General features: G+C 58.1%; 1 protein-coding gene across 2 annotated transcripts in view; it reads right to left on the bottom strand.

Moving 5' to 3' along the window:
• The window catches only part of ARL8A (ADP ribosylation factor like GTPase 8A), a 28,549-nt gene extending 10,297 nt beyond the window's left edge, over positions 1-18,252 (bottom strand). Inside the window, exons 1-7 of one of the 2 annotated variants that reach the window (XM_055728042.1) lie at positions 17,942-18,249; positions 8,269-8,349; positions 7,425-7,498; positions 5,473-5,566; positions 4,203-4,270; positions 3,100-3,170; positions 1,107-2,961 (exon numbers count right to left, since the gene is read on the bottom strand). In XM_055728042.1, coding sequence (XP_055584017.1) covers positions 2,912-2,961; positions 3,100-3,170; positions 4,203-4,270; positions 5,473-5,566; positions 7,425-7,498; positions 8,269-8,349; positions 17,942-18,064 — 561 coding nt within the window. In that variant the 5' untranslated portion in view covers positions 18,065-18,249 and the 3' untranslated portion in view covers positions 1,107-2,911. Of the gene's footprint in view, positions 1-1,106; positions 2,962-3,099; positions 3,171-4,202; positions 4,271-5,472; positions 5,567-7,424; positions 7,499-8,268; positions 8,350-17,941 lie in introns of those variants that run through there. The other variant, XM_055728043.1, reaches the window with a different exon arrangement.
• Between the last annotated feature and the right edge of the window lie 3,394 nt (positions 18,253-21,646).

Raw genomic sequence — 21,646 nt, forward strand, 5'->3', positions numbered from 1 at the left:
TGGGATCCAGCGGAGGGCAGGCTGGCTACACCAGCCCAGTCCACCAGAGCTGTTAAAGCTCCTTGTCCTGCCGCTGGCACCCGCCCCAGCCCACGAAATGCCAGGGCAAGGGAGACGGTTGCTACGGCCGGGTGAATGCGAGGGGCTCACTGCAGGCTTTGTGCAGCATCGACACCCACCGGGCTTTGCTTTCACAGCCCTGTTTCCAGGGTAACAAAAGCCCCAGTTTTCTTCCTTGAGCACAAAACTGGGTTTTTCCTTTCCTCCCCCCTAGCCCGCGCTGGGCCTCAGTTTGGGAGTGGCCGAGGAGAAGAGGGGGGTCTCATCCTGGCACAGGGATGGAAGGCGGGGAGCAGAGCCCAGGCTGCCCACCATGTCCTCACCCCCTTGCATCCCCACAGGGCGAGTGGGGTCTCTGTGAGGGCTCAGGGGCGGTAGGAGGAAGGGAGCCGGGGCAGCTCATGCGCTTGATCTGTGCTGCTCCGTCCTGTGCCCGGGCCAAGGGCGAACAAAGCCGAGCTTGTTGCTGTGGCCCCGTGGGGCTGGATGCGTGGGGGGGGCGAGCCGGGAGGGGGGTAGGGAGGGCGCAGGCAGCACCATCACCAAGGGCTGCAGGCAACACATAGTCCCATGGCAAGCAGAGCACCCCCGTGGGCTGGGCTGAGCTCCAGCCCTGGCACCCAGGTAAACCCTGGTGGGGGTCAGTCTGGCCGGCCCCCAGAGGACACGGGGCAGGGGTGCCCCTGCCTGCAGTGGCCACAGCCTCCATGTGGGTGCCGGCGCAGGCAAGGGGGCAAACCGTGCTGCAACCCCACTCCAAACCCAGCATCGAAGCAGGGCCCTGCTGCAGCCCTGGGACATGATGTGGGGGCAGAGGAAGGTCCAGCAGCAGCAATGGCCCTAGCCAGAGCTCTCCGAGCTTGTCTTCGCATCAAGGCCAAGAAAACGAGGAATCTGGAACCATCAGAGTTGGCTCCAGCACCCCTTGGGTGAGCATGACCACACAGGTGTCCAGTGCCACCTGGGGGACAGAGACCCTCACCCACAGCACTGAGGAGGGACAGACAGCAGCGACAGCACGGCAGTAACATGACTGCAACACCCCCCAACGCAAAATTGTTAATTTATTAGGAGGCAAAAAAATTGTACAGTTACAAGAATCATTTCTCAACAGAGGTCAAAACTGAGCCAAAATATCTCTTAAAAAAAAAAAAAAAGAAAAGGAGGGGAGGGGGGGGCTGAGGGCTGACAACACTTTACAATTCATTGAATTAAAAAAAAAAAAAAAAAAAAAAAAAAAAAAGGAAACCTCTCTTTGTGCAATTCTGCAAAAACGAGAACAGAAGAGAAACCCCTGACCTCACCGCCCCAGAGCCGAGTAAAGGGCCGGGAAAGGGGCCCCGCAGCCCCCTGTCCCTGGGCCACCGCAACCCTCTCCCCCTGCCCCAACCTGGGGACAGATCAGCCACCTGCCCGCTGTGCTGCTGACCTGACCCTACCACACACCCACCCTCCCGCTGCCAGCGTCTCCCCCCGGTGCAGCCAAGTCCCCAGCCTGCCCCCAGACAACCTGGTGACACACTCAGGCTGTGCCTGCAGAGACCCAACAACTCATCACACAGCACAGATGGGAACAGCCTTCCTGACCACCGCAACATTTCCTCTCGCCTTTTCCCCACCTGTGGATAAGGACCCAACCGTGCCCCCCCCCAGCCCCACTGCCCCCTGCCCCCCTGCCTCTGCATCCCCCCGCAGCCAGGGCAGTGGAGGCAGCAGCCAGTGCGGGGAGCGGGGCAGGCAGAGCACCCCTGGCTCTGGTGGGCAGCCGTGTGCACACAGGGGCTCTCAGCCTCGTGCGCAGCTCCAGGTGGCTCCATGCGTGTGTGTCCCCCCCCCCGGCATACCCACACGATGTCCTCGGCCAGGACAAAGCCAGCAGCTCCCAGCCGGGCACAGGCGATGCTTTTTGGCACGTGGGGAACCAGCGTGGCTGCCCCGAGAAGCTGCGTGGGGTTGAGCTACCTCTGGGGGCAGCTGGGCCAGGGAGGAGGCAGAAGCCAGCCCCCTGCTTCCCCCATGGGTGCTGCCACATCACCGGGCCCTCCCTGCACTAGCACCAGCCCTGCGGATCACCACCCCAGCACGGGACTGGGCAGCAGAGCAGAATTTGGCCCAAGCACAGGGGCTGGGGCGGGAACATGGGAACAAGGGAAGCCGGGTGGCGAGTAGGGGCTGGGGCGCAGTGACACGGCAGCCAGAGGCAATGGTGGGGAGGCTGACTGCAGCGGGTTGCGATTAGTCCCTGTCCCCCTGGAGGGCCGAGGAGTCTGGGGGGCAGCATCACCTGCCCCCCAAACCCTGCTCGTGGGGCTGAAGCCCAAGGAAGGGCAAGGCGGGTGTGCTCCAGACATCCCCAGGATGTTCTCTGCCTGGGAGTTCAGACAGGACACGGGATGGGACAAGGGAGCCCTGGGGGACCTGCCTGCAGCCTGGCACAGCCCCATCCCCAAGGGGCTGCCTTCTGCTACCACCCTCATCTTCCTCCCAGTGCTGACCCTTGGTCGGCCTTGGGGAGCCCACAGCCTGCCTACTGCTCACAGGGCCCAGTTTAGTAACAGCGCTATCGCTTAAATTAAAAAATTAAAATATATATACATATATATATACTGTATACACAGACAACAACAGAACAGTGCCAAAATGGGAGGAAGAGACAGACAGAGGAGGAGAGGAGGGCAGTCAGACATTTTCTTTACAATAAAAACAAGAGCTCCACCTCAATGCGAGCGGAGTCTGGGGTCCCCTAAAAATACCCATCTAGAGAGAGAGCTGGAGGGACAGAACAGGAGAGAGAAGGGGCATGGGCTTGTACAATGGCATCTTCCCGATCTGAGCCGCAGTCCGTGGGATCTCAGCTTCTCCTAGATTTCGAGTGCTGGATAAGCCACTGTAGGGTGATGTCTGTGAAGGCAAGGGGACACTTGCAGCCTCTCCCTCTGGCTGTCACCCCCTCCTGTACCTGGGCAAACAGCCTGGGCATGCTGCTCCTATGGGCACGGGCTGCCCCCCCAGCCACACACCAGAGCTGCCAGTACTCACCAATGTTGTCCTTTTCTTTGCAGGAGATGGAGTAGCAACAAATCTCTCGGTCCTGGATGGCGGAGAGGTTCCTGCAGGAGAGGAGCAAGCTCTGGCTGCAGGCCGCCAGGGCTGCACAGCAGCAGCGATGGAGGATGCCTCTGGGCAGCCTTTGAAGGTTCCCTTTGAGCCTCAGCTCTGAGATAAGGAATGCTTTGCAGGGGCAACGTCTCCCCAGGCTCCCAGGGACCTGCACATGGGTTGAGCGATGACACCAGCGCACCATGCCCATGACTGACGGCCAGGTCTGGTCTGTGGGTACTATGTGACAGGGCAGGAGGGACCCAACCCCACGGAGAGCCTGGCCACAGAATCACACGGCTTCCCTCCCTAAACCCTACCCTGGTTGCACAGCCCTGTGGCAAGGTGAGGTAGGGAGGCCGTGGGAGCAGCACAAAGCTGGCAGCATAGGAGCTGCACAGATGGCCATGGGCCAGGGGAGACCTCTGAGGGGTGGCTGGCCGGGAGCAGAGATGCCATGAGTCAGTGTAGCACCCTCCCCCCCATCTGCTGGGGAGGGGACGGCCACCGGCAACGCGGAGGTGAGCTGGAGGCAGCATCTCTGGAGGCAGACGAGGCCACGTGCTGGCACAGCAAAACGTGGCAAAATAAGGGAGGGGTACATGGATGGTGCCACACACCAGAGCGGGATCTGACCTCCAAGCACCGAGGGCTGCCCGCTGCTGGGGGAGCAGTGCCTGCAGCAGGCAGCGGGGCAGAGCTGCCAGAGGGTGGCTGGAGCCCAGCTCCCCCGCCCAGCACTGTGCCTGCCCGGGCCCCAACGCCACCGTGTGGCAGATGGGACCCAGCCCTGGCACCAGTTCCCAGCTCCTCCCCGTCCCCACCAGCAGAGATGTCACTTCCACCAGCCACTGCCTTGGGGCCTCACGACATCCCCAGCCACTCATCTCTGCCAGCCCACCCCAGGCACTGCAATGCCAGTCTGGCTGGGGAAAGAGCACTGGCAGAGCATGGCAGGGTGACCAGGGGACATGGCAGGAACAGAGGAAGGTCACACTGTGTCACAGTCCCACCGTAGGCACCAGTGCCACTGGCACACTTACATCTTCTCAATGAGCTCCTTCTCATCCAAGGCACCGGGCAGGTCTCGCTTGTTCCCCAGGACTAGGACCTGCAGGGCGGGAGAGGAGACGTCTGAAGCTCAGGCCACCAGACCAGGCAGGAACCTGCTTCTGCCACTCAGAAACGGGCCCTGCTTGAGATGCAAGACAGCCCTGGCTGGCCACTTCACCAGGACGTGCCTGGACAGAGAAAACCCCTTCCGAAGGCAACCAGAAGGAGCACTTCAATTAACAGCCTTAATTAGCCCACACACAGCACCTCCTGTGCACCCTGTAGTCCCAGTGTAAAGCTGGCCCCACAGCACGTCTTCCCTGAAGGGCACCAGCATCTGTCATGCCATCCTCAGGAGACTCATACTGACTTTGAGCAAAAAGTCAAGTGAAATAGCTAAATCCAACGTTACCAGGAAGAAGTGAGATGTGGATGCCATGCAGAATCTGCTCTTCACAGGCAGCCAGCCAGCCCGCCCAAAAAAGCAACGGCTGTTTGCACCATCCACCGATCTCTCCTTATTTCAAGGCTTTTCACATCCACAAAGGCATCCTCAGACTATGCAAGGGAAATAATCACCCGCCAGGTCTCATTCATCCCTCTGGAGCACACCATGCGACTGTCACCTGACAAGGGCAGCACGGAGGCTGCGGCAGCCCTCTTGGGGTAAGCTGGGGCCTCTGCAGCAGCACGGTAACACAGCATCTCCCAAATTAAATTTGTGGAGTCATTCTTAAAAAAAGAGAACTCAGAAGGGCTGCAAATGTGTTGGGATGCACATTGTGTTGGGAGCTTAATTTAGTTGGCCGTGAACGTTTGATATCTGTGGCAAGATCCTCAATTAGCTCCTTTCAAAGGATGCTGATTTAGGATGCTCCGTAAGCATCCCACCCCTGCACGTGCAGAGTACCCTGCGCTGCCACCATGTCCCAAGTCCTGCAAATGTCACAGCCCAGCAGGTGCTCTCCTAGGAGACAAGACCTTATGTCCCCACCATAAATAAGGTGCAAATTCATGTGAGAGGGTAGATCACACATCAGGGGTTTTTTCAGGTCTATTCTAAAGCTCTGTTCCCTGTTGGCTGGCTAAGCCCTGGGCTAGAAAGCACCATTGCCCCAGCTCCCACAGGAGTGCAGCAGGGAAGGGGATCCCCTCCCCGAATCTGCTCTGCAAGACGCAAGACCCTCGCTGCAAACCCTGTCAGCCACGAGCCAGGGGACTGTGAGTGGCTGGGGGGGACCTATCCAGGCAACAGCTCACCGGGATGCCCTGGAGCTGCGGCTTGTCAAGCAAGTTGTGTAGTTCATTCTTGGAGGCCTCTATCTTCTCCTGGTCGGCAGCATCCACCATGTACCTGCAAGGGAAGAGACACCCCTGAGTGCAATTGCCAAGGTCCCCATGCCCCATTGCTGTGCCGAGAGGTCTGTGCCACCACCAAACCTTGCTCACGTGGCAGCCGCACCAGCCCCGCTGCCTCCTCAGCCAGCGCATGGAGGTGATGGATAACGGGATCCTTCCCCCAGGACCTCTCTTCCCAATGAAGGCTCTCGGGCTGAGAGCCCTTCATGTCTCCCAGGGGAGTGGGTGACCTCCCTGCCCCCATCCCCACAGGGGCATGGGGGCGGAAGGAAGCCCAGGCACTGCCCTGGCAGAGGAAGCTGCAAGACACGTGTCCCCACGCACCCAAGTGAGGCTCATGTGCACATGCTAGCTCCTACTGAGACACCCAGAACGGAGAGCAACAAGTGGAGAACAGGGGGAAGGCCCTGCTCGTCCTCTTGATGGAAGCAGTCTTGGGCATGGAGCAAAGGGCACGCAGAGCCAACAATCAGCCTGAGCAGACGGGGGAGATTTAGGGAAGGGTTTAACACTTCGGGGCAGACACTCATCCTGCAAAGGGCATAAGTGAAGCCCAAACCGGGGAGAGGAACTGATCAAAGCAGCCCTTATTTTAAAGATCAAGAAGCTGGGAGAGAAGTAGGAAACACCATCAAGCTTCATCAGGCCTTGTGGAGTTTATTAAAAATAGGAAAAGAGCCTTTAGGCTTTTCACAGGAAAATGTGGATGGCTGTACTGAGAGGGAGAGGGAAAAACACCACCAGGCACTGCCACAAGCCTTCATCACACCAGATGGGGAAGCAGGGCTGAAGGCAAGAGAAAAGGGATGCGACACAGTCGAGGCAAGGAAGGTAGACTGGAGTGTGACCCAGATGGTCACGGGTCTCCTCATTTCCTCTCAACCAGACAGGCCACTTTGGAAAAATTACGAAACTATGGAAGGAGGCAGTAAAAGGAGTGATAAAACTGAGATTTTGTCATTTACAGCAAAGCTCACGTAATAAAGAATGTCAAGGACATGTCCCGGCATGGTGACAGTCAGCAAAGGCAGGACCAGACACTGCTGTCCCAACAGGCAAGACACGGGGTCCCTCACTCCTCCTCATCTGCCAGACCTTACCGTTGGGAAGGGCAGTACAGAAACCCAGCCCCCCAAAATCCTGGGGCACGGTCAATTGGTGAAGATCACATAAATCTGATTTTCTGACTGTGTTTAAGCTACCCTGATGCGGTCTCCCAGGGTAAATACTTGTCCCTAGGAGTGGGCAGCCTGCTTCCCATGAGCATCCTGCCAGGCTCATCCCCAGCCTGGGCTCCCTGGGACTGCGCTTACCGCAATGTTTGCAAGCAGGGGATGTGTGAGGACACTCATAAACTTGCTGATAGTCAGCAGTGGGCGTTGCACAGAGACTCCTTCTCTCAGCTCAAGATTCATCTGGCAGCACATCACCATCACAACCTGGAAACATGCTGCTGGCAGCCACCCATAAAACCAGCCTCTTGGAAAGGGCTGAGCCGCACGGCCGGCCGGAGGGCTGAGGCCCCTGCGATGAACAGGCAGCACAGGGGAAGCAGGGGAGCGAGGAAGGGGAAGATCCAAGGAACAGCCAGGCTGAGTGATGCTGGAAAGGGAAGGGTCTGACATGGCTGGGGGGACCTGGCTGCCCTGTGCTCAAAGCCCGTGGGGGCAACCAGTCCCAGGGGGCAGCATCTCAAGTCCTGACACAGCTCCGGCAGCGAAGGCACTGCGGTTTCCCTTGCTCAGCCCTGCCCAGCACTCTTGGGTGGGGTGATGGGACTGTGCCCCCACCTGCTAGTGGGGCTCAGCACCATTGCATGGGTGATGGGACTCCCAGCTCCCAGGCATACTCACACGATGGCACTCACTCCACGGCAGTACCGCTCCCACATGCTGCGAAACCGTGGCTGGCCACCTATGTCCCAGAGCTGTGAGAGGGAGATGGTCGTGGTTACCCTACCGTTCTGCCCACGACCCTTCCCCATAGCACCCAGCCAGAGCACCAGGCATGCACCAAACCCACTGCCATCCCCTCCTCTCCGGCTCAAACCTAACGAGGAGGCTCCTGACTCAAAGAAAGGCAACATCTCAGGAAGGGCGGCTGGGAAGTGTTGAACACCTCCTGTGATGTGCCTCTGATGGCATAGAGGGACCCCTTGGCCCAAGCTGGGGCACTCCTCCCAATGCCCACCGCACCTCCTGGCCTTTCACTGATGCATCTGTCATTTCAAACCACTCAGCATGCTCTTGGTAATGTTTCTGCAGCAGGCAGAGATCCCCAATCAGCTTTTCAAGCACATCACACTTACTTCCCAATCCAACTCAGGGCCCTTGAAAGATCCAGAAGGGGCAGAAACCTCCTCTCCCTTTGCTCTTGAGGCAGACACCACCACTGCAAGCCGTGACTGCTCCCACCCTCAGCAAGGTGACCATATCCATGAGTCCCCACCAGCAAGCCAGAGGTCTAAGAAAACGTCCAGCTTCGCAGCCCAGACTAGCTCTTACTGCAGGGGTCCAGATCTCCTACATCCCTTCCCATCATCTCCTCTGACAGGCACCCGCAGGAGCCTAACAGGGCAGATCTTGCCAACTGCAGCCAGGGTTGCTGGCATCCTTCAACCTCCAGCAGAAGGCCCACCAATCTCCCTCCCACCTTTCATTGCAAGAGGCCCCACCGGCAATAACATCTGCACCTTACCTTTATGGTAACATTCCCCTTGGTGATCTTCCTCATGTTAAAGCCCACTGTTGGGATCATGTCTTCGTTGAACTGTCCTGACTGCAAGGAACAAGGTAAAACTGCGTTAGGAGGCATGGGAACCCCACCAGCCTGCCCTGAGCAGTGCAGCGAGGCTGACAGCATGCCTAGAAATAACCCCAAACGCTCTGCCAGCCCTGCAGCAGGCATGGCACAAACCCCCTCCTGGTTCACACCAGGAGCAAAATTAGAGCCAAGGAGACAACACGCCTGCAGGACAGAACTGCTGCTGCTACATGGGGTGCAGGGTGCCCTGGTGAAGCCCCCAGCTCTGCAGTGAGCTGCCGCCCCCAGCCCCAGACACCCTGCTGTCTTGGTGGGGTGGCAGAGGCTCACCCAACCCAGCCCCTTCCAGGCGGATCCCCAAGCCCTTTGCAGGAGGAGGCCAAGACCTTCAGCTGCTGCAGTGACCTCAGGTCAGCTGTGCCAGGCCCAAGCCTCTCCCACAAAACCTGCTGGCGGCCCTGCAAGGACCCCCACAGGGTGCAGGCAGCTGGCCCGGCCCCTCGCCCAAGGGAGTCACCTCCTGCATCGGCTCCTTTCCAGCCACGAGTCCTGGGCGCTCTGGCACGTTTCCTGCTTGGGATCATGTATGGCCTAGCCTGAACCAGACTGACTTCTTCTTTGCAAGTTTGCTGCCTGCCTGCAGCCTGCCTGCATGGCTCCTCCAGTCCCTGCACCCTGCCTGTGCGCAAGAGCTGGGTGCTCATGTCGGGTGATGTGGGGGGGACACAAAGGGTCCCCTCGCCCCGGCCCCAGGAGCTGCTGACACGTTTTCTCCAGCAGTGCAGCGCTGAGCCGCATCAGGCAGAAGCGTGAAATCGCCACGGATACGCAGCATCCCAGGGCCGCTGTGAAACTAGGTTAGTCCTGCCGGAGCGGTGAGCAGGAGCTGTCCCTCTGCTGCCGCAGCAAGATGCCGGTTCACCAGCCCGCAAGTCCGGCACTGCAGCAGAAGGACAACACGGCACTGGTCCGTTAAAGCCCACTCCACCTTCCAGTTTGCTGTTCAAATCCCAATGCTGCAAGACAGTCCCAGGCCGAGCAAGAGAGGGGAATGCTCCATGCAGCCCCAGCAGCAACACAACAGCAGGAGCTGCCACAGCCCTTCACTCTCTGCCTCTAGCACCCTCCCACCTGGGAGGCAGCCTCACTGGGACTCAGAACAGGTTTATCCTCTTCGCGTTTTAAAGGCATCCTTGTGGAAGGCCCTGGTGCAGGATGCCAGGGAAGCTGACAGGGAAGAGGGCTGGGTAACCAGGATAACAGCACTGGAGCTTTTGGCCATCAGTGCCAAAAACCTGCAGAAACCATGAACCACAACTGAACTCATCCCCAGCAGCTCTCTACTGGCTTTAAATCGCAGTTTCTCTAGGATTTTCTGGGTTTTCCTTCAGTTAACACAAACCTCAAAAATGGAAGGCAATTTATGGCATTTTCTGATAAGCAGAATTTTGTATCTGGTTGAACCAACAGCTCCTCCAGACCCACCATGTCAGCAAGTCCCCAGGGTTTTCCTGACCTCTTCCAACAGTTCTGCAACACGCACCACTTCCCTTTTTCATTTCCCTTTTGCATTTATCAGCAAAGCCTGTCAGCCAAGGGGTCTCTGAGCCATGGTGCACCCAGAAACCACACCGGGCACTGGCAGGAAGGGTGCAGGGGCAGAGGAGGGGAAGCAGGCAGGAATCCCTCTACCACCAGCTGACACGGGGGATGTCTCCTGTGGACTGAGGCTGAACACTCGACTTGGCTTTATGGACGAGGCTTTAAGGAATTATCAGGCTTTTATCAGATGTGGAGGGCAATTGCTGAAGTGCTCTTGGAAGCTGCAGGCACCTCCATTGGGGATCCCGGACCATACCACAGGAACTGCCGACTATGTGAAAGTCACCTAAGACATGGTTCACATGTGATGGTAGCTCTTCTTCCAGGAAGGGATGGGCTGCAGGAGCCAGGAGTCATTTCTGCTTTCCCTCAAGAGATGGGAGCAGGCATGTCTTCATAAGTGGAGCACAGCCTTGCTCCCTGCCCCAAATCCTGCCCCCGCCACAGCGCCTGCCCCCAGGCTGCCTGCAGCCAAGGGGCCAACACAAAACCACTCCTGCTGTCCAGAAAAGGCCAGGCTGGGAACACAACGCAATGTGGTCCAGGATGGCCTGTGCGTGGTCCCTGCTGTCCTGCCAGCTGCATCATTGTCTTCAAAGCGCTGTAACATGCTGAGCTCCTTCTCCATCGGCTGCTCTCTGAAAGCAACACAATGTCCCCTCTTCCCTCTCCAGCTGTCCCAGACACTAACGCCTCCAGCACATCTTCAGCTACCTGCAAGGGCCCAGCCATCTGCAGCTCCACTGCTCCACCAGCCCAGCTGAAGGCATGCAAAAACTTCGCTGGACACATCCTTCCCCCAAGTTTTGGTTATGCAATGGACACAGCATCCATGCTGACCCCAGTGATCACGCCCAGCCACACTGATTGCTTAGGAATGGGATTCTACCAGGTGTAAAAATCCTTGTAGGCAAGATGGATTTTGTGGCTACAATGGGTGGATCAGGTCTTTGCAGGCTCTTGGTTTTACCTAGGTCCCCTCAGCACCCTGCCCAAACTACCCTGCTTCGGTGTCCTGGCTAGAAGACAAATGACCTTCCTGCCCAGCCCCCCCACTTTCCAGTTAGGTTACTGGAAGAGGTGGCCAGGATCCAGCTTTTCCGGGGTCAAACAGTGCCCCCAGCTCACTCTGAGCCACATGCTCGGCCATATGCATGTGGACACCACATCACCCGCCACTTCAGCCATCGTCCCCTGCTCAGCCAGCGCCTGGGACCTTGGCTAGCTGGCACGGGCCAACAACCTTACCCCCACGCCACATTCACCAGCTCTGGTGAGCAACGTGCCGAGCCAAGGAGGCCAGGTCCTGCTCCCTGCTGTGGCCAGGCAGCTGCCACCCTGTCCAAGCACAGGATGACACTGATTTGACACAATCTGCTCTTGATAACCCACTACTGGCTGTTTTGCAGCCCCATATCCCAGCTGCTAACAAACAAGCCATTCCATGGGGACCAGAGATGGCAGCGGCGAAAGCCCAGCCCCTGGTCATCTTAAGTCATGTCTCCACCAGAGCATGGTCCTCCATGGGGCAGAGACAGATGTCCCAACACGCCCCAGGCTGGATGGCACCCACCAGCACCTGGAGCACCTTCAACACCATCCAGCCCTACACTCCTGTAGGCGTCTCCTGCTGTGTGGCACAGCCAAGTCTCTGCTGAACCCTGTCCGAGCTCCAACCTGGAAAGAAACACAGGGGGTTTAATTTGTCACCTGTAACCTCCCAACTGGCTTTGTGCACAGCACAGGGTGGGAGCGCCTGGCAGCCACAAGCTTCACTTGCAAAGCCACTGCTCTTCCACGAGCTCTTCTCTGAAACAGTTAAAAAAGACCAGCACTGCTGCATGGGCTCGGCCCAGCACCCCAGCATGTCTCCATCACCAAGCCAAGCCATTCAGTCAGATGCTTGACCCCGAGTACCCCATTCGGATGGGAAAAAGCGAAATTTAAGCCAAGCCTTTACAACATTTCCCTTTTATGGCAGGTCTTACAGCTCTTTGGGGCCCTGAGCATCACAGGGCACCTATAGCACGGCGTCCCGTGTCCCCTTGCAGAAGACACGGGAGGGTACAGGGCTGTCCCCAAGAGCAACACAGCCCTCCCAGGGAACCCAGAGACCTGGGAAGGGGGCTGCCACCTGGAGCCAGGCAGGATGGAGCTACTCCAGGGCTGGCAGCAAGGAGGAAGAGCCCCGCGGGTCCACGAATGAGACAATCCCAACTTTTGCCCCAAACCCTCACCATGCTTTGGTTTCAAAACCTTCGTGCAGAGGTGATCACGCTGAAGAGACCTGTGTCGGCCAGAGCCCATTGCTGCAGGCAGGCCAGCAGCTGGAGCTGGACAAGCAGAGTGCTGCAGGACAGGGATGGGTACCCCAGTCCCCCTCCACCCCAAAGCAGATGGTACCACCACCACCACCTGCAATTAACACACACAGTCTGGCTCTGCAGCACCCCTCAGCTTGGAAACTCAACACTGCAGGCTTTCAGTATGGTGGAAAACCCACGGGCCCCCTCCTGGCTATGTTCCCCATGATGCTACCAGAACTGAAACAGGCTGTACTGCCCTCCCTGAGCCCACAGACTCTGTACCTCAGAAGTAAAAATGTCATCTGGGGACAAGCCTGAGGATGGCAGACAGGCCATATGCCAGCTGACCCTGGAGCCCTGGTGATGCCGGTGTAACCAACACTGCAAGCTCAACCTCTTTCATAAAAACAAGGTTTCTCAGATGAAAGGGAAAATCCTTGGGCTGCTTTTGCTTTTTCAGCACTGCCATCACAGCCCAAAACACCCTGGATGGCTGCACTGACCCAATGCCGTGTTTGAGGTGAAGACCCACTGACACATATGAGGTGCTCCCAGCAGCTCCCCAAGGACATTCGGCACAGCTCTCAACTCCAAGGTGGAGACGGCATCTGTTCTGTGCAAGAGCTACAGCAATGTTTGCTCCCACCTCCATCCAGACAGACCCCACAAGTGCCTACAAATTCATTAGCAGTTGCTCTTGTTCAGGATGCGTCCGTAATGAGGCAGCATCTGGACAGAGGGACAGTGGTGGTGGCCCCATAAAGCACTGGTGGCTCTAGAGTGACCACTTGCTGCTGGCCCAGGCTTTGGGGTGCTGGACATGCACAGCCCCCACCAGCATCAGCACTACTTCATAGCAGAGCAGTCTGTTATAGAAACTTTGGAGAAAAACAAAAGTCTCTGGATCCAAGCAAGGCACCGAGAAGGCCCAGTCCTGTGAGCTCAGGGATCGACGTGGGACAAGACTGAAGCAGAACTGCTCTACACTGCACATCCCAAGCCAAGCCTGCAACACGGGGGCAGCAGGCAACACCTTCGGAGGACTCCAGATCCTCTGGGACAAGGCATCCCCAGGGGTGAGACCATAGGAGAAGGTGGCTGCTGGAGGGACCAGGAGGTCCAGGACAACTGCCAGAGCAGAGACCAGCAGTTGCCATAAGGACAGAGAAATAAGCTTACCACAGCCTGGCAGTCCTTAGTTCTCTGAAGCTGGAACTATCTCCAAGGTTGCTCTGCTCTGAAAGACCAGAAATCTCCAACCCAGGCATCTCAAGGCTCATGCTACCTTTCAGATTTGCAATCTCACTGATGTTTATATTCTTCCGGGGCTGCCTTTTAACTTTGTGCTCTTTAATTAAAAATAAACGAATAAATAAATAAACAAATATGAAACCACTCCTTAATTAGCAGGTGTTTGCTATGTCCGGACCTCAGGTTATGCTGAGGGGGGATTCAAGGACTACACTTGGGTTCTTCAGGATGCGTCAGTGTTCCTGCCCGGCAGACAGCACCCACGCCGTGGGACATGCATGGCTGGGCAGATGCTTCCACACCTGGCTCAACCCCAGCACCTGCACCTGCTTGAGCCTAGGCAAGCCTGGCCAGGGGTACAGCAGTCCCAAAACCCATCACCTGGGCACAACATGATGCCAGCACTCATCAGACCCAGGGTGGGACAGTTGCTCTTCCCAGCTGGTGAGCTGTAAGCATGGGTGTCCCCTGCACCAGGGACAAGTGCCCTCTGAACCCTGATTTGAGACCAGTTGCTGGTGCTCAGACCCCCAGACACACACGTGCACACAGAAGACAGAGGCCCTTATAAAGACCCACCATTAAGGTGAGAATATGAGGTTGGCAAAACACAGCCACGGTTGCCCATAGAGGCGGTAGATGCCCCATCCCTGGAAACACTCAAGGTCAGGCTGGACAGGGCTCTGAGCAACCTGATCTAGTAGATGTCCCTGCTCACAGTAGGGGGATTGGACCAGATGACCTTTAAAGGTCCCTGCCAACCCAAACCCCTCTATGATTCCATGATCATGGAAAAAACCCACTGTCCATTTTTTCTTAGCTCATGATGACAGAGCCTGCAGCAGCAAGGCAAGACTGTGCCCCAGCCGCTCTTTCTCCTCTTCCAGAAACATGGAGAAACACCCCCAAAAAACCTACCACATTCTGTATTATGAAGCTCAGGTGCGACGGAAGCAGCTGTCAAGGGCCCAGACTCTGCATGCGGAGGCAGAACTGCCCCACACAAGGACACGCATCCATCTCCCACCCCATCCTGGCCCTGCCAGACCCCACACAAGGAGCACGTCCAGAGTTACTAGGAGAGGCAGGTGCCAGACAGACAAGTGACAGTGCATCAGAGCAAGATCTCCTTGCTGCTTCTGCAGCATTCACACCAGCTCCTCTCTTCTCCACCTCCCCAGCAATCCCTGGAGACCTTGCATGACCTGGAGATGCCGCCTCCCCTCCCAGGCTCAGGCACCTAAGTGCATCCTACCGAGACGGGTCAGCTGGTCAGCAGAGGGGGAAGTGGCTCTCCAGGGACAGTGGGAGCAAGTGCTGAGCTCTGTGGTCCCCTGAGCCGCTGTTGGGATGTGCCCCCACCAGCAGCACTGTCAGAGAGCTGGCCAGCTGCCACAGCATCCATCATCCTACCTGATGCCACATACAAGGCTGATGTGGTTTCCTCTCGCAGCATTGATTCAATTAACTTTCCGAGCGGTGCTCAAGCACAGGATGCTGCCCCAGGCCCCCCCACCATGCAGATCCAACATCCCTGCACCCAGTTGCTGTGGCTCTGCTCCCTTGGAAGGCTAGCACAGGTGGATGATCTGTGACTTTCAATCAACAGCAGCAAAATACTCTTTCTCTGAACATGTCCTGCACCGATTGATCCCCAGCACCTGCTGATGAGCTCCTGACACCCTCTAGTCTCACTCTCATCACCCTCAGACTGGGGAAAAAGCAGGTAGAAGCCACTGGCTTCAGGTTAAAACCAAGACTAGATGTGTTTTACAGCCTTTCAACCCTCCTTTGCACGCAGGACTTCCAAGCTTTGGCTCCCAACAGCCAGGGAAAGAAAAAATGAGCCCTGAAAAATAAAAACCCCAGCCAGGTGACCCAGGGAGATTAATCTCCTCCAATTGTGGCTGCCTTCAGCAAAGCCTCCGCCCGGCACAGACATAGCTCTGGGCTACTGTAGGAAACCACCCAATCTTCCAGGCAACTGGATTCCATTTTCAGCCAAATGCAGCTAAAAATCCTGGAAGACAAGGATGGCACCAAGCCCCCCAGAGCAGCTCCAGCTCCAGCATCGCCCCGTGAGCTGGGGAGCATCACCTGCATCTGCAGAGATTTCTTGGAAGATCTCTCCAACAACGTCAAAATCTGATACTCTTCAGAACGGGTTCTCTGCACCCCCCAAAGCCGAAATCACAGCTGCTTCCCCTTCTAACACTCTCATTATGTCACCTCAAAGCCAGACGGCTCAAACAGTTCTCATGCAAGGTCCTGTTGAGTTGGAATTTTCTGTGTGTCAGGCTGTTACTTAGCTGTCCCAAACAAGTTCTTATTTACAGGATGTTTTCTCAGAGGTCAGTGCCTCTTTTTTGCATGTATCTGCCACAAAATCTGAACTTTCCAAGTAACTTCACAGACAGAGATAAAACTGCAGCAGGGACTTGAGCTCCTTGCTCAGCACCCTGAGCCTGACCACTCTGCAAGGGTGCTAAACACCCCACCACAGACCTCCTGATGCACCAGACGACCACAAACCCAGCCCATGCATGGAGAGCTTCCCTCAAGAGCTGCTGTAATTCCTGGATGTCACTTTTCCCTACACTGGCAATACTAAGTGGAGAGAGTCTTGGTGCATGGGTCTTGCACACAGCAAAACCGCCAGGTATGAAGCATTTACTTGCAGAAGCAGGAACCCCACCAAAGTCCATGCTGAGCCTCATCAGCTGCAGGTATGCCTGGGAGAGCAAGAGGCACACGGGGAAAGGCGAGCCAGGCTGGCAAAAGAGCTGTTGCAGGATTTCTAGCCCTGCACAGGTAAAACAGCCCAGCAGGTTTGGGATAAAGCTCCATCACCCCTTTAATGCTTTTCTGCTTATTAAAAAAGGCGCTAAATAACTTTTCCATTTTTAATGCGGCCTTCGTTGCTACTAACAGGCTAGCAGTGTATGGCGGGTCCAGAGCAGGACTAGCCCACATGTGGCATGGCCACATACCACCCCAGCACGGGACTGCAAAAAAGGACCTTTAAACATAAAAATGGTGAGGAAGAAGTCACCCCAAAAAAGGATTGGTGCTCATGGTCACTGACCCAGAGCCACAAAGCTCCCTGTCCCCTGAGGCTGGCGTGGGTCTGCTGGGAGAATCAGCACGAGCACGGTGTGGTGACTGCCAGCAAAGCAGCTCGAGAGCAGGGGCACCATTGTCTCCAGGACGAAAAGCATTTTAAGGCATCATCTCTCTGCATCTGGGCACTTCAGGAAAAATATCCTCATCCCAGCAGCACCCAGCACCAAGGGCAACCCTCCTGGGGGGCACTGCTGCAGTGCAATGAAGCCTCCAAATTAGCTGCAGAATCTCCTTTGGCAGCCCAGCAGCTTCCTGCACCCCAAGCAAGGAGAAATAACTCGCCTGGCCTTGGAGCCAGGGCACCGAGCAAATCAGCAGGCACGGACGAGGGGGACCACAGGGGAGCCAGGACAGCCGGAGAATCCGCACCTGCCTCCTTCCATGGAACTGCCCGGGAGTGACAACCCCAGCCTGTGCCCTCATGACCCGCCTGCCAGCGGCTCCCGCCTCGCAGCACGGCATCTGGAGAGGGCGAGAGCCACCCAAAATCAAGGGGGGAGGCTCTGCCAGGCACCCCCACGGGTGAAACCACACCCTGGGCTCTCGGACCCAGGGCCCCCAGCTGCCGCTCCGACACCAGAGCCAGGGCCCCTGCGGCTGAGGAGGCGCAGCCAGGGAGAGGCCAGGGCTGCAGGACTGCCCCGGCGGGTGCTGCCGCCCCTCTCGGGTGCGGAGGCCGCGCTGCCGTGGCGGCGGCACCCCGGCACCCCCGGACGGCAGGCGCTGGCCGCGGGGGGGGCAGGAACCTCCAACAGCGGCCGCCGAGCGAGAGTCCAGCGGCAGCGGGCCCGGCAGGGCGCTCCCGCGCGGCCCCGGCAGCGGCAGGGCCCGGCGATGACAAAGCGCTGCCGCGGAGGGGGCGAGGGCCGGGGTTCCCGCCGGCTGCCCGGGCCCCCGCAATCCCGGGCAGCAGCAGCCGCCGCCCAGGGGGCCCGGCCGCGGTCCCGAGCTCCGTTCCCCGGCGGCCGGGACCCCGTCCCGGGGCCTGCTCCGCCTGCGGCCGCCGCGCCCGGCACCGGGGACGCGGGGAGCAAAGGCCGAGGCCTGCCCCGGCCCGCGCCCCCCGCCCGCCCCCTCCCCAGACGCGTTTCCGGGCTGGGGCGCACCAGGGCGGAGCGACGTGGGGGGTGCGAGGCGGGGGCGAACGCGGGGGCTGCGGCGCGGGGAGGCGGGGTGCCGGGAGACGGGGTGCCGCGGGGCCTGCAAGGCGCAGGGGCCGAGCCGGGGGGCGCGCAGCCCAGCCCCCCCGCCCCTCCCCGCCCGGCAGGGCTGGGCCGCGGGGCCGTGCCGGGGCGCTGCGCAGGGGGCGCGCAGGCGGCGCTCACCGCGATCACGTTGACGAAGGTGGTCTTGCCCGAGTACTGCAGCCCCACCAGCGTCAGCTCCATCTCCTCCTTCCAGAAGAGCGCCCGGAACCAGTCCAGCAGCTTGTTGAAGAGCGCCAGCATGGTGCCGGCCGAGCCGGGGCCGGGGCCGAGCCGAGCGGGGCCGCGGCGGGGCGGAGCCGAGCGGGGCCGAGCGGGTCCGGGCCGAGCCGAGCGGGTTCGAGCCGCCGCCGCCGCCGCCCCGGTATTGTCCGCGCGCCGCGCGCCCCCCTGCCGCACCGCCGCGCGCCGCCCCACGCCCCGCGCGCGCCGGGTGGGGCCCGCGCGCCGCCCGCCGCCGCTGCCGCCCCCTGTCGGATGGGAGGATCTGCCGCAACCGGGCGCGGTAACTCCCGCACGGCGCGGCACGGCGCGGCACGGCCCGCCACCCCCGCACCCCGGGCACCCAGCGCCCTGCACCCCCCGCACCCAGAACGTCTGCGCCCCGGCACGCCTGCATCCAGCAACCCCAGCATCCTGCACCCCTACACCCTGCACTCCTGGCATACATGCATGCTGACACCCAGCACCCACTGCGTTCTGCGCCTCCAGTACCCCTGCACCCAGCGCCACCCTTGCACCCAGCAGCCCTGGCACCTTGCAGAGCCCTGCACCTGCTGCAGCCATCAACGCCCCACCCCCCCACAACCCCCTGTGCCCTTTCGCACCCAGTGACCCCTGCACCTGGCAGCCTGCACCAGACAGCACATGTCAAGCAGCCTGCACTGGCTGGCACACATCCTGCACCCTGGGACAGAGCCTCTGCAGCAGCCAGCACCTGGCTCCAACCATGCCAGCTGCGCAGACCCCCATTCCTGCACCCTCACATGTCTCATCCCCTGGAGGCCAGCTCACCTGTGCAACCGGGAGTCCCACAAGGCTGTGGGACTGGCCCTTTGCCCCCCAGCCCCACTGCAGCCCACACCACGCTCCCCCTTCATCACCTGCCTGAGATGCACCAGGAAGAAAAGTGCCCGCCCAGGGGCCGAGGCAGCTTGGGTGGCATGGTGGGAGCCACTGCCCTGCCATGGGTGCCCTTTGCTCAGGGCTGACGGAGGCCACCATGCGGAAGTGCTGGAAGCTCCTGAAGGATGATGTGGCAGCATGACACTGGCGGTGGTGAGGGTGAGGTCCCCACAGGGACTCCAGCTCCCCAGATGCAGCAGACACTGTCGGGTGCAATAAGGGTGACCCAGAGGTCCAGCGCTGCGGGAGGTGCAAGGGGACCTCTTTCACCTGCTCTTTGCTTTTCAGCCGTGGGGCAGTGACTGGTTCGTGGGTTTGGAGGCTGGGCTTTGCCCTGGGGCTTTGCCCTCAGGCCTCAGTTTCCCCCGGTAATGGGCCACATGCGCTTTTGTATTTTTACACTTTGATTTCTCAAGACAAGACCTCTGCAGAGCCAGGAGCCAGCACAGTGTCACAACTGTTGATGAGCAATTTTATGCGTGCACAAGACACAATCCAAAAGCACAGCTTTTTTAAGGGATGTTTCTAGTACATGTTTATACAACCTGCTGCAACACCAGCCTTTAGAGATCAGGTTGGGCCCTGCAGCCTCAAAACCTCCTCATTTCCACCTGGCCGCTGAGCTGCTGCTGCCCTGTCGGTGCTTTGAGCTGGCTGTGCTTTTGCTTTGCTTTGTCCTTCCACGTTCGTGCTGAGCACTGAGGGCAGTCTGCTGCTGGCTGTGCAATGCCAACAAGGCTCGGTCACATCCAGGCTGGAACTGAGCCAGTCCTAAAGTAAGGGCTGACACGGGTGTGTGGGTGTGTGTGGGTGTGTGTGTGTGTGCGGGGTGGGATTTGCAATTCCCTTACACCAGGGCGAAGAGGCAGGACCTTTATTCCAGCCATTGCTGGGAAGAGCCCATGTGCAGAGAAGGTTGCTCATGCACCCACAGGAGACAAGGGTGCTGGATTCACTGCTGGGGCTGCCTGGCTGCCTGAGCCAAATGCGTACAACACAGAAAAGAGAGAAACTGCGCTGTGGTTGGATCTGCCTTACAGTGGGTATCTTGGAGCCCTTGACAATTAACGGTGGGGAAGAGTTTCCATCATGTGCTGTAAGTCTCTGAGAAGCTGCCTTTGTTTTCAGAGACAGAAACCATTTTGCTTTCAGAGATGATGCCGCCTGTTAAAGATCCCTGGTAACCACTGGGTTACCAAAGACCAGCACGAACAGCTGTCACGTGCTCTTGAAGGGAGGCCTAAGGAAGCAGGAATATTGTTGCTTTCTGTAATTACTCCATTTTAGCTCCGCCTCATACCAGTGAAAAATGCATCATTCCCCCGATTTTTTTGTGTAATTTCTGCCTGAAGATGTTTAACAGATTTCAGCCCAGGGAATGTCCCTACACCAGTTTGGGGCTTCCCACCCTAAGCAACTGTGGCACTGGAGTTGTTAGCAGAGATTGCCTCCTGATAGCACGTATGTTACTGCAGTCCCTGCCAGAGAAACTTTCCATCCAATGCTCAAACAAAACTCACCCCTTACAGCAGAGATGGCAGCTGGGCAAGTCCATGCCCATGCCAGAAGACACAAGCAAATGAGCAAAAAAGATCCTTTTCATGTAATGATCCCCCCCCTGCCTGTCCCCATTTCCCTTATCCCCAGCAAGGGAAGGGTCTCATGCCAGCCCTGGCAGGTTTGGAGACATCTGACTGTTTCCTGTTGGATTGAACCAGAGGGTCCCAGGCTCTGCTCCCGGCAGAGGAGCCGCGGTGGCACTCGCAGGGATGCACAAGCTGGATCTTGTCCCCATGGCTGCACCTCTGCAGCACTGCCCCACTGTGTCGCACTGCAGTTTCCATGCCAGGAGTACGGGACTGGGCAGAGCGTCTTGTGCAAGAGCTGTGCATTGTCCAGGACCTCTCCAGACAAGAGCATATCTGAAATTCCCAGAAGGTTTTGATGTAGTTGCTCAACCAAGTTCCTTAAAGAAACTGAATTGTCAGGGCTGTGCCCATGTTAACGTGGCTAAGGGATGGCTTATTCTCTGTGTTCCCCAAGAACACAATTGTGCTGACCAAGCCAATAATGTGGCTTTATTGTGCTATAGCAAGCACCCTGGCAAGTGCTCGATCTGGAGTCTGCAAACACATGAGAACAACTAAGAACTACCAGGGCTCAGCAGTACATGATGACTTCTGTAACACTGGGTATTTTTGCACGGTGGGACACGCCTGGTCTACCGCTGGGTTTGTCTCTTATACCCAGTGAGATCAGGGAGAAAAAGCTGACTTTGGCTCACTACCCATCCCTGCACAAGGCTGATTCTCTTGCTTGCCCACTTACTGCTTTTATAGAGAGTAAATGGAGAGGGGCAGGAGAGGAGCTGTGAGAGTGGGGTACTGGGGGGGATGACACAGACCTGAGGACCCCTCCTCCTGGACTGATGGACTGACGACAAGTCAGGAGAACTGCAGAGTTAAGAATGAAACCTCTTGTTTTATTCAATCATTTCTCCTCCCAGGACAGCCACAGAGCCTGAACAATGGGCACTATGGCAAAACCACTGGGCTGCATTTTGGGGACCCAGAGAGTACTGGAGGGCTGTCCGTGCACACAGCCCTGATCTGGGTATGCTCAGGAGCCAAGGCAAGATGAGACTTTATCAGCAAGACGACCGACCCTTTTTTCCCTGGATCTCAGCCATCCAGCAGGCCG

Source organism: Falco cherrug, chromosome 16, assembly GCF_023634085.1.
Source record: "Falco cherrug isolate bFalChe1 chromosome 16, bFalChe1.pri, whole genome shotgun sequence".
In the NCBI taxonomy this organism is placed as follows: Eukaryota; Metazoa; Chordata; class Aves; order Falconiformes; family Falconidae; genus Falco; species Falco cherrug.